A 12,818-nucleotide genomic window follows, 5' to 3' on the forward strand; every position below is an offset into this window, starting at 1 on the left:
AAAGCGAAGCTTACGAACGTGAAGTTGAAAATGAGTGAGAAAGCACCAAACTCTGTATGTATGGTTCCTTTTTAACGCACGGGCGCTATCAGGAATTTATGAGTCACTACTTTTCATTCATGAAATGTAACTTTGTGTGGTGTCCGTTGCAAAAAAAAAAAAGCAAAAAAAGACTCAAGTAAGAAAAAGGGTTCGTCTTGGGTTTCAGTTTGGTGGGGGGGGGAATCTTCCAAACCAGCAAACTTCCCCTGAAACCTCACAACCTTTAACACTTGATCTAATCTCCTCTTTGTTGCAGGAACAGATGGCTTGAGTACATACCCTTATTTCCGACGCAATGTCTGGTCTCCTCTCGGAATTGGGTGTATCTACACACACAGCGTCGAAGGGAATCCCCAACCAAGCCTCTGGTGTTGGTGTGGGGATATCCTTAGGGAGTGAGCCGGTACTGACTGCGGCTGCCAATATCAGTCTGGCGGGTTCTGGCCCTGTGGTGTCTACACTCTGAGCGATCTGCCACTCGTACTCTGCCTTGGGTGTCTGGTCGATTGCGTGGAGCCGCTCAGCTCTGCGTTAGCGTCTCTCACTCTCGGGTGTTCCCTCGACCGATCCTCCAGAGCTGTCTCTTGACTCAGAGACGTTGCTGCTGGGGGTCGTGTCGAGGAGACTATGGAGGAGGGGGAGGGTTGGGTTGGGCCAAGCGAGTCTTCCATCTCGCTAGGCTCTTCACTGAGGTAGGTACGGGAGCATATACTACCGAAACGACTTGGTCTTTCTGTCTCCAAATCAAATCTCCAAAGTTCAAAGAATTGTTCTACAATTTCTCGAGTCCTGCTTGGCCTCGGCTTGGACTTGGCTCCAGCTGCTAGGTAACATCTCGGCGACAGTGGACATTGTTTGGAGAGAGCGGTTGAGGATGCGGCCACATTCAGTACGCTTTGGCTTGCATGTGGTCTCAAGCCCAGAGTTACGAGATTATTCTCCACACTCTGGGGTGGTTAATTCCCCATTTACGGTGGTGGACAGTGGTAGGGAATTTATCCCAGGGCTTCCCCCTGGACATTACCTCACGAGATCTCTCAATTCAGACAGATGCTTCCCTCACAGGGTTGGGGGCGTGTACTGAGTGGCCAATCAGTTTCGGGCCAGTGGTCAGAGAACGAAACGCGCCTGCACATCAGTGTGCTAGAATTGGGAGCACTCCGGTTAGTGTTCCAACACTTTCGGGAGACGGTTTGCGACTGTGTGGTCTGTCTAGAGATGGACAACCGGACGGTGATGACCTATATCCTGAAACAGGGCAGTACGGTGTCTCCGTCCCTCCTACAAGACGCTTGGCAATTTCTGCTGTGGTGCGACCAGTTCAATGTGCGGGTGTGTCCTGTTTATCTCCCGAGGGTGGACAACGTTCGAGCAGACGCGCTCTTTCAACGTGTCCTGGCCCCGCATGAGCGGATGCTGCATCGGGAGATATTCAAGACTATCTCTCGGTTGTTTGGGTTGTTCCAGGTGGATCTGTTTGAATCTAGGGGGACGAACCAGATTCTGGTGTTTTGCTCTCAGATACCGGATCCGAGAGCCATCGCCCAGGACACTTTCCAACTCAATTGGATGGACAGGGTACTGTGGGCATTCCTGCCTCTACTGCTGATTCCCAAAGTCCTCTCACAGATTTCCAAGCAACCAGCTTGCCACCTGAGTGTTAGTGCTCCTTGCACCCCTTTGGTCTTCTCAAAGCTGGTTTCCAGTAATTCTAAGGTTTCTGGCTCTGCCTCCTATCCTATTACCCTTTCGACCGAACTTACCATCCCAGAACAGAACGCCGCACCTGAATCCCAGAATTCAGTGTGTGGCTTGGCCACTGTCAGGAATCGCCTCAAGCGAGCGGAATTCCTGCATTAGCAGCAAAAACAATTCTGGCTTTCTGGCAGGCGGGTAGGCGACATTCACACAATGTCAGCGGATCCTACTCTGACTGTCTTTCACAAAGACGGAGTCAGTATTAGACTGCCGGATTCTTACCGTCCTAAGATCGAAGGCGCTTTTCATGTTACAGCACCTATCGAGCTACCTACACTCTTGCAGCCTCCCGTCCGGTACCTCTCTTCGACATGCTCACATCTTAGATGTCTGTAAAACTCTCAGAGCTTACATCAAACGAACTGCTGATCGGAAAGATAAACAGTTGTTCTGCTGTTATGGTGGGAGGAGAGCTGGTCTGCTGGCGAACAAGTAAACCATCTCTAGGTGGCTTGTCTCTGTCACTTGTATGGCTTACACTCATTAAGGTTTAACCATACCTAATGGGTTAAATTAAAAGCTCATTCGGTTATGGCAGTGGCTACATCACAGGCCTATGCAGCTTCACTGCCTATTGAGGAGATCTGCTCAGTGGCTATTTGGAGCCAGCCGAGCACGTTCATCCGATGCTAACAAGTTGGACAAACACTCGCGGGAACGTGCTCAATTTGGCCAAACAGGTCTCACCAGAGGGCATGGCCGTCACCCCGGTAGATGAATGAGTTTTCGATCTCACGACCTTGTATAAATTCTTTCTGGTGGTGGGTTCCACAGAATCATTCTTATTGGTGATGGGTATTTACTGGTGGTGTTAAAAAATTGCTCATCATAGCGTCGACATACGATATTATTTTTATGCACTGTTATTCTCGGCACTGTTTCGCTGGTTTGGAGAATTTTCAGTGGAGAGAAAAGGGGGGTGGGCATACGTCCGTCACTTATACACTTCTTGTGTGGCTGGCTTGTATTACCCTCATTTGCCACGCCCCCGTCTGATTGACATCAGCGGTCTTGGTGATTGGGTAAGTGTTTTTCTCAATCTCTCACAGCTTTGGCAGTGTATGAGAGTGTGTGATGGGTACATGTTAGCAGACAGAATGCCTCTCCCCAACTCACGTTCGTTAGGAGTATGTCTTATGCTATGTATGTACCCAAGGAGGACTTCTTCTGAAAAAGAAGTATACAAACCTGTAGAGGTTATGAATTCTTTGAAGAATGTCCTCCTTGGGGTTATGGCCACTCACCTCCCCACATTCTGTCTGACTAGTTCAGTATGAAAAGTGAGGTACGAGGTAGACAGTGAGAGTTACCTGCTGTTGGGGGCCCAGGAAGGGGCCCTGTAGGGGTGGTCTGACTAGACAAAAACAAGTTTTTTGTTTTGTAAAATATTTATTGAAATATTGTTACAACTGTTGTAGGCATTTTAAAATGGACATTTTAATGCTATATATGTACCTCAAGGAAGACATTCTTCAAAGAATTCATAACCTCTACAGGTTTGTATTAATTTGTATAAGATGCGTATTACAGTAGTACTTAGTCCTCGTTTTACTTTTGTTTTTCAAAGCACTAAAGTTGGGTTCAGATTTAAACCTGGTATTTACATTATGATTATGTTTACATTACGTTCTATAAATTGCATAGACTATAACCATGATAACTCAAAATATCTACAAGAGCAGTCTGACACTAGATATTGACTAGTTATCAACCTGCACGGCCATCTGAACGTCTTGTCCAGGGGGGTTTGCTAAGTCTCAGCAGCAATGACCAAAGATATATGTGTGTGACATTCTTGACCAGTAATTATGATATGGTTTTGTTTATCCGCAGAAAATCCAAGGATGTGAACATTTACCAAGGTCGGGATGCTTGCATGGATACCACGTAAGTGTTTTGGAATAATAGGTCTCAGAAATTTGCATACCTCCATCCTTAGAAAATGGCATTTAATTTTTACCTACCCTCTAAAGATATTAATGCTGTTGCTGATAAAAACTTTCACACCAATTATAGATACAAAAGGTCAGATTCACATAAAAAAGTGAATGTATTTATGCATACAGAATCATACCTGGGATAGACATACAGAGAATCCTGCCAACACTGACACCTTTTTAATCTGGCTCACTGTCAAAACTGGCATAACATTTTGTCACACCATTTCACAACAATATTATTATCATTAAAACATTGTCAAAACTGGCACCTATTCTGTATTCCGGCACGACTTTCCAGTCCCAACAAGCAATTTTAACTGTATTTAACTCTGTCTTAACCGGCATGGATATGTGCAGTCTAATCAAAGACCCAAAAGTCAATGCACTAATTAATGCTCTTGGCACGCTACATAATCAGGAAGTAGTGCGATGAATCAAACACTCTCAGCTGACATGAGTGTGAGCAGTCCAATCAAGGTCTGTTAATGCAATACGCTCCTCTCGGCACTCTAGATAATCTAATCAGGAAGTAGTGATAAAGGCTTTATAGAGATAAGGAGACTGACAAGTATAATTGGCAGACATGTTGGAAATTATCATCACTGTCTATTCAAGGCACCCTGTCTAAACTGGCATTATATTTTGGTCCCATGGAGTGCCTGTTTAGACAGGTTTCAGGTACATGCAATGCACCCCCAATCAGTGTCTTTTTAAAAAGGGAGAGAATTCTATCCAAAAATGACCTCATCATTGCATCTGCAGCTGGAAGACATATGATGCAAACCCTGATGACTACAAAGATCCAGATAACATAGTGGAGCTTGTGTTTGGACTCAAACCATGGACTCAGTATGCTGCATATATCCAAACCTACTCACTGGCCACAGCCAATGAAGCTGCTAACAGTGAACTTATGTTTTTCACAACCCACCCATCTGGTATGTGTTTTGTTTGTTGTCTTTGTGTTTGTCAATGTTGAGTTGAGTGTCTCTTCAACATTTGTGGATAGTAGCTGATGTTTTAAAGGTCTGAGTTTGCTTGAGACAAATGATGTCAAAATGTGACTACATTATTGTTGATGTGACAATCTTAGTCACACACTGAGACAAATGACAGATATTTTCAAGATTTTATCACCTTTTGAAAGGATGTGTTTCTGTAACATTTCCAGATCAGAACAACATTTTAGAATGTTTAAGATGAGAATTCTCAAATGTAGAAAAATCAACAAATGGAAACCCTGGAATCATTATCCCTGCAATATGCCTTCAGCTCAGCAACCTATGAAAAACGTATAAGGCGACTAAAGGGATTGGGTGCTCAGGCTTGTCAGGGTGGTCAGTGACTTGGTTGAGACATTTCATCATATCCCAATTGCATACATCGATATTCATGATATTCATCACTTGATTTTCTGATCCAGACCCGATTATTTACAGACAGGTGCCATGTAGCTGCAATATTAGTGCAACATGAAACAAACAAATCATTGTAGAAAATGTTGACTATTTTGGTTCTTCTTTGTCAAGTCTTTGAATCTTTAGTATGCTCGATGAATCAGTATCTATTATCTGTCCTGACTGTCATCAAAATGTGTATGTTATCATCCCAGTTGGTATGCAGCAGAACAAGTTATGTAAGAGGTTTCTGCAGTGTTGTAATTTAACTGGCTGTAGCATGTAAAGCAAGCATCCATTCACACACTCACTCAGTTGTTGCTGAACACATTCATAAATTTGATTTCAGAGCCGACTACTCCCACTGACTTGGAAGTATATTCTGAAGTTCAGGGAGAACTCCTTGTACGTTGGAACCCACCAAAAGAGCCTAATGGCAATGTCACCCATTACTTTGTCTACTGGCAGCTACAGGAACTTGAAACAGAAGCCTTTGACAAGAGAGATTATTGTGATAACCGTAAGTCCATATTTTTCTGTGAAATCTCTGAGTTCCATGGATCAGAATGTCATACTTCTAGAAAGATTGTGCTTCATGTTAGAAGAAAGAAGGGGAGCAAATATTTACTCAGCTAGTTATGGTGTTATGGTTCACAAGCTTAGTCTTGATAGATGTAGAATTGACAGGTGATATACAACATTCACTCATTTAATGTTGTTTATAGCTGTATGTACATTTATGTTCGGTGTGTGTTCTTTGTTCCAATTTCCAGCTATCCTGATGCCCAAGAAGCGTAAGGTGAAGACACATGATGAGAAGACTAAGTACATCAACCAGACAATGACAAAAGATGGTCAATGTTGTCAGTGCCCCAAATCCAAGAAAACTCTTGAGGAACAGCAGCTTCACCGTCAACAGCAGATTGAATTTGAGAATGACCTTCATGATAGGATATATACTAAAAGGTAAATAACTGAAGCCACAAGAAATAAACTGTAAATTAAGGACAAATCAGTAAATTGCTTGTCAGTTTACCATCAAAATTGTTTTGTGATTGTTTATATGTATGTTGCATGTATGTTGTTTAAACAAGTAGCAGTTTCCAGTTGTATATCTACATTGATCCAGTCATTCCTGAGTGGGTCTGCAGAATTGCAGAAGTCTGTTTGTAATGATAGTATGTCAGTGCTTAGAAACAAGTAGAGATGTGGATTGGAGTATGGACTCAAATATTGTATGGGTGACAATGAAAAGTAAGTTGAGCACGTTTCATGATTGTGTAAGTCTCTGCTGTAAAAAGAAGGCATGTATCATTGAGATTCATAGAATAATTTTTTTAATTGTCTTGTTTTTTACAGGCCTGAGTCCAACCGTAAAAAAAGAGATAACACCCCTGATGATGAACCAATGGAAAGGGATCCGATCACCTACACTGTACCTGATAAAAAAGAAGCTAAGAAAGTGACAGTGGATAAGAAGAAGGTTACTGGTGATAAGAAAAATGTGACTCAAGTTGATAACAGTCAGTCAGCTGATGAAAGGAACAACTCCACGGCTGATAACAACTCTGATAATAGTACAAGACCTGTCTTCTCTCAGATTGTTGTTTATGCAACTGAAATTGTCATCCCAAATTTGGGTCATTTTCAAGAATACAATATTGAGGTTTGTTATTTGTATCAGATAGTTGGATATAGATGGTACAAAATAATTTGAATTGAAAATAAATGATTGGTATTCTGTTGCAAATATCATTTGTTTTCCATACAGATAAATGCATTAACTATTTAAACATCAAAATAAAAGTGCTGAAATTACATCGATCACAAGTTGCAAATAATTTTTTTTATTCCAACAACATTTTGTAGGGGAGGCTATTAAAAAAAACTCTGTCCATCAGTTTGTTTGTCAAGTTTGTTTCTTGCTTTCTTTTCAAGAGCAGAGCAGAACTGTGAAACCTTAATCTCCTTCCATTTTACCATATGCCAACTAAAACATTGACATATGGTGATCATAATAAGTAAATGTTCATGGAGAGTATTTTGCTGTTGCGAGGGAATATTGAAGACTATTGAAGCCTTTGTTTTCATCTTGCTTCTTTAGATGACTATGTGTGGGAAAACTGTTGAGTTATGTGTTTTGTTACATAGGTATTAGCTTGTCAAGAAACAGACCCAGCCACAGGGTTCAAATATTGCAGTAGCCGAGCTATAGCCACAGCCAGAACACTGCCATCACGTAAGTACTCAGTGCAAGGTGCCCTGAGCGGATTCAGGTTTGCAACAGATGCAGGCTAGCTTCCATTGGTTGATGCAGGCTGATTTATGTAATCATGCCACAATACTGTGGACAGTTGTTCATGCTATCAAGCAGTAACATCAGTGGGAAATTTTGTGAATCAGACCTCATTGATTCCTGGTAAAATGCACTACTGAAACTCTGAGGGTAAATAGCTTATTTAAAATGATTTTTGTTTTGAGTAAGTTCATTGAAAGAACACCCAAAACATTTGTGACCCCAGATGCCAAACAGTTATGTCCATATTTTAGTGGTATTTACAAAATTACTCTGATGTTCGTTAAATTAATGAAACAAAAATTGATTATGATACTTAATTAGCTATTCATTAATGTGAAAAGCCCATTGACTGCCACTGATTGTTTTTATATAATGTAGAGGAAGGGAATCATGGTTTTGCAAACTGATGTTTTCTCATAAATAACTCAAGCAGTTATTGTCATTTCAGACTTTCTAAGGTCATTGGTAAAATAATATATATTTGTCATAGAGTAACCTTCAATAATTGATTGTGTGACAGGTCGAGCATTTATTTTAACAAGAGGTTGATGGGGAATGAAGTAGTAAATGAGTTAGTGAACTGGAACTTCCTGTTACATAGATCATGTGACATCTCCCTGACTAAGTTAAAACAATTTTTGTAGGGTTCCTAACTTCATCTTTAATTTTTCTCTTACATTACTTACCGTAAACTATTTTCTATTGCTCTCCTGTATTTTTGTCAAATACCATGAGGAAAATATGCCAGAATGGTAATTGACTGGAACTGTGCATGCATGGTACTGAAGTATTGGTGATTGCTGTTACACTGCGATGACTGTTTAGCAACCTGTAGCAGTTTTTGTTTCATAAGTATGGAATGTGGAAGGATCCATAGGTAAAGAAGTAACAGCATCTTAATGTGACAGGTCAGATAGAACCATATGTTCTTTTGTGATGATCTGGTTCTGTCATAGTGAACACCCTTTATTTATTTACAGCTACATCAGATAATGTGAATGCATCGACTGTTAAAATAGTCAAATCAGCGAACAAAACACAAGACATACTGGTTACTTGGAAGTCTCCAGAGAACCCAAATGGTGTCATCATCACATTCCAGATAGAATACAAGAAGATTTCTACTGCTGATGTAAGAAACTTACTTGCATCCCATCAGTCAAAGTATGATGTATACAATGCTCATGTATAGTTCTTTACATATTATTCTGTCTCGGCTGAAGCATTGGTACCTAATGCCTTTGTTGCTGTAGCTAAGTTTAGGACTGCTGGAAGGATTTTACATTGTTGAGATAAATGAGTGGTACCAAATTCGCCTTGTTTATCAATAACATCCCAACCAGCTTTATTCTTGGATTACTGATAGAAAGTATAAATCCAGTCATGGTACATAAAGCTTTGAGTTCAAGTCTTGGTTAGGAATCATAACAGAAAACTCTGATTAAATTTCTGTTTGTGCAAAGTTTTGTTACTTTCTCAAATTTGCTTGCAGGTTGAGCCGACACGTATCTGTTTCACTCATAAGGAATATAGAAAATTAGGCGGCTACAAGTTTCAGCGACTTAACCCTGGGAATTATTCCTTTCGCATTAAAGCCACATCTCTGGCAGGGAATGGGTCATTCACTCAACCCTTCTTCTTTGTGGTGCCTGAACTTGATGGTGAGCTAAACAAGTTGACATTTATTGGATTTGTGTTGGATTTGCTAGGATTGGTTTGAATGGCCAAGATTGCCAACATTGGTTTTGAAGTTGGTTAATCCAGTTCAAAAAGTGTATGTTACTTTCTTGAAGGTGAAAGTGTTTATATGTTTGGTACTAATGAAGTTTTCACTTTAAACAGTAAAACAAGTGCTCTCTAGTTCTCTTTGATTTTACTATTTGCTTCTAATTTAGGAAACCAGTGAATATCAGGTTTAGAATCTTCAGTAGGACTAGACTAACTGCATTGGGTGGTAAGGCTTGCCATCTTGGTTGACACATGTATGACATTGTATCCTTAATTGTGTAGATCGATGGTCATGCTGTTGATCACTGTATCAGTTATTTACATACTGTGGCCATGTGGCTGGAATATTGCATAGTGTGGCATAAAACAAATGTCACTCATTTACTCTAATTTGGGAAAATGTTGATTAGATTGTTATTCTATTTGTTTCTGGTTCTTTTGGCAGAGGGGACAAGAAACGAAGCTGTTATAGCTGCAGCAGTGATTGGAGTTTTGCTTGTCATCATTATCACAATCATTATTGTATGGTTTGTGGCCAAGAGCAAGTGAGTATCTCTTTTGATGTCATTTGACTAAAAAATATCCTATATCAATATCTAAAATTGAACAAAATTTCTAATAATAAAGAGAGAGAAGCATCATTGCTGTTGCTGGTTGCCTTATTTGATAGGTAATGTACTGTACTGTATGTCTTGTTTAGTTTTACATAATCACCTTCTCACTCATGTTTGTCCTGGAAGTACTATGTATGATAATCTTTTCTTGCATTGATTTCCTGAGATTGTAGGTTGCCAGTTTGTGAAAACACAGCTTTAGTGCAGGTCATTTTAAGTTTTGATACGTGCACAGAAATTAATGTCCTTTTCTAATAGAAACAAATGTCAAACATCTTTTCCATTTATTGTCCCAGGTTTGCAAAGGATCCTGATGTGACAACCATCTCCATGAATCCAGGATATGTTCCTTCAGCAGATGGTAATAAATGTTTTTTCTTTTATTTTAAAATATTAGATGATGTTTTGAATGACTGTAATTGAGAGTACAGTGTGAGTTTCAAGATTTCCATAAGTTGCGAACAAAGGTTGTGCTAAACAGTCCAGGGTCTTGTTTAACAAAAATTAACATATTTAGCAACTGTATTTGCACTTTTTGCAGTTTACATAGCTGATGATTGGGAAATGAGTCGGGACAAAATCAAGCTTATTCGAGAACTGGGCCAGGGATCTTTTGGCATGGTGTACGAGGGTGTTGCCAAAGAGATTTGTGGTTCTGGTGATGAAGTCAAGGTTGCAGTGAAGGTAATTCAGACATATTCAAATGTTGCTTTTCGTTTCACAGTGCTACCTTGTGTGGCTTGATGTAACTCAAGCCCTTTTCTGGCCAGAATTTTCATTTTTTTTTTTTAATATTGACCTATTTGTGCTATTTGTGTGATTTCTGCTTAAATGAAAATATGTTCCCACTTTGTTTCAGACTGTAAATGATAGTGCAGGCTGGCATGAAAGGATGATGTTTCTTAAAGAAGCATCTACTATGAAGTAAGTAATGCAGGTGTTAGAAGCAGCAAACATTATCAATATGTATTTATTTGAAAGTACACATTAGATTATAACCAGTGTGAATTATATTTCATTCTGATCTGTGACAGTTTTAGCCTATGTAATGGCATGTTTTGAATTACAGCCTTGGATTAGCTGTACGAGTTATGTTTGTTGCCTGGCACTAAATTGATAAACCAAGGCAGCTACTGATTTAAAACTTATACTGGTAATGATGGCATCAAACACTGTGGTCAGTGCATATGGCATGAAATTGTCATGTGATTGTTATTTTGAAGATTTACAACCAGGTGTTAATATGTGTGGCATAAATGTAACTAAATTAAAACAATCTCTTTCAGATCCTTTTCTTGCCATCATGTAGTGAAATTATTGGGTGTAGTGTCCAAGGGTCAACCTGCCCTTGTGATCATGGAATTAATGGGTCAAGGTGACCTCAAGAATTTCCTGCGGTTGCATAGACCTGATGAAGAGGTAATACTAATAACAAAATGTTATTGCAACATCAGCATACTTTATCTTCAAAACCATAGATGTGGCACATACCATGTACCAGTAATGTATGTCTCCTGTCTGTCATGTCAAGGGCAAGGGGCATACTCACAATCAAAGTATGAATATGACTTGTAAAAGTTACTGTGGTTCAGTAAAACTTAGTAGATGTGTTCCTATTGTGGTGAATGAGCTCTGAAAAGGTAGTAAGTGAGCTATGTATAAGGTCAAGGTCACAGAGAAAATTATAAAGGAAGTACAGTAGCCATTTTTCATTGCATGCACTTTCGGGTGTAGTTTATCACATTAACCATTCAGTGAGCTCCATATGTTATTTACTTTCAGCTGACAGGACAAAGTGTTTCATTTCTATGCTTGCTAGCTTTGCAGTACTCATGAAATATTTGCCATTAGTTTTTTTACGGTCAATGTGTAAGACCTTGAGAGTGATCCGAAAATCTTACCCTCCAAGTTGTAGAAGTGTCCACAGCAGTTGGATGGAATTTGTTACTGACGCAGCTTTGATAAGTCATTGATTATTTTGAGTGACCTTCAATGAGGTCAAGGTCACTGTAAGTCATTTTTGAATGTGTTTTGTGTATTGAAGCAACTCATGTTTGCATTACAGCTTTTTACAAGCTTATGATTTTATTCAGAGATATGCGAGCATGTGATATGAATATGATGTTAAAGGGTGTTTTTATTCTCTCATTTAGTTCGGTACATGAATGGGACCCATTATGATAAAGTCTTGTGTTAGTGTGTTAGATGTGTTTTCCAAAACCAAAATTAAAGTTGTTTAGCCAAAAGTCCTGCAACTTTCTCATTAATGTAACTAGAACCATGAGTGTATTAGTCTGGTAAATAGTGTGCAAGCTTTTCAGTTACCTATAGGTAGTGGTGTTACAAATACTTGGTGATTTGTTTTTGTTTTTTGAATGGCATTCTGGGGTCTCTTTTTGGTTTCTGGTTGTAGGTCGTACAACAACTTCCATATGAATTTATATTTTTCAAGCTGCTGGTAAATTCATAGTTTATGATTTCTTTTCTCAGGAAAACATGGGCAGGTTACCACCAACCCTCAAACAGATTTTGCAAATGGCTGGTGAGATTGCTGATGGAATGGCTTACTTGGCTGACAAGAAATTCGTGCATCGTGATCTTGCAGCTAGGAACTGTATGGTTGCTGATGACAGTACTGTAAAAATTGGAGGTGAGAATTAAATGATAGTCGTCTTTAAAGCTTGCTGTTTATTTTAGGGGTGGAAGGTTATGAAAAAAAGCTGCATTTTATCAAACAGCAAATTCAAGCATTATGTTAGAGACTGGTAATGTATCATTGAGAGGAAGTTGAATCATGAAAATGTGACATAAACAAAGAGTGTATGAGACATTTTCGCATATGATGACAGGGTCATAAAACCAATCAGTGCACACACATTGCTCCCCTAACATAGACGACTAATCCTTCAAGATGATACATAAGTCATCATGTAGTGAATTGAAGGGGGAAAAGAACTGATTAGAACTGGAGAACTTGCTTGTTTTTGTTGTTAAAATCTCAAGGATCTACATTATATTGTCAGTGGTAACTTTCAGCAGG

The 12,818-nt window shown here is 39.5% G+C and overlaps 2 protein-coding genes across 2 annotated transcripts in view; one reads left to right on the forward strand and one right to left on the reverse strand.

Moving 5' to 3' along the window:
* LOC137277762 (F-box/WD repeat-containing protein 5-like) overlaps positions 1 to 12,818 on the reverse strand; it is a 424,418-nt gene that overhangs the window by 244,275 nt on the left and 167,325 nt on the right. The window lies entirely within an intron of this gene.
* The window catches only part of LOC137277755 (putative molluscan insulin-related peptide(s) receptor), a 49,406-nt gene that overhangs the window by 30,454 nt on the left and 6,134 nt on the right, over positions 1 to 12,818 (forward strand). Inside the window, exons 9-22 of the mRNA XM_067809673.1 lie at positions 3,634 to 3,687; positions 4,503 to 4,678; positions 5,487 to 5,657; positions 5,911 to 6,103; positions 6,497 to 6,803; positions 7,289 to 7,376; positions 8,417 to 8,568; positions 8,929 to 9,097; positions 9,610 to 9,709; positions 10,075 to 10,139; positions 10,320 to 10,462; positions 10,638 to 10,702; positions 11,065 to 11,197; positions 12,269 to 12,428. Coding sequence (XP_067665774.1) covers positions 3,634 to 3,687; positions 4,503 to 4,678; positions 5,487 to 5,657; positions 5,911 to 6,103; positions 6,497 to 6,803; positions 7,289 to 7,376; positions 8,417 to 8,568; positions 8,929 to 9,097; positions 9,610 to 9,709; positions 10,075 to 10,139; positions 10,320 to 10,462; positions 10,638 to 10,702; positions 11,065 to 11,197; positions 12,269 to 12,428 — 1,976 coding nt within the window. The remainder of the gene's footprint in view (positions 1 to 3,633; positions 3,688 to 4,502; positions 4,679 to 5,486; positions 5,658 to 5,910; positions 6,104 to 6,496; positions 6,804 to 7,288; positions 7,377 to 8,416; positions 8,569 to 8,928; positions 9,098 to 9,609; positions 9,710 to 10,074; positions 10,140 to 10,319; positions 10,463 to 10,637; positions 10,703 to 11,064; positions 11,198 to 12,268; positions 12,429 to 12,818) is intronic.

The sequence above is a fragment of the Haliotis asinina genome, chromosome 3 (assembly GCF_037392515.1).
Source record: "Haliotis asinina isolate JCU_RB_2024 chromosome 3, JCU_Hal_asi_v2, whole genome shotgun sequence".
Lineage (NCBI taxonomy): Eukaryota > Metazoa > Mollusca > Gastropoda > Lepetellida > Haliotidae > Haliotis > Haliotis asinina.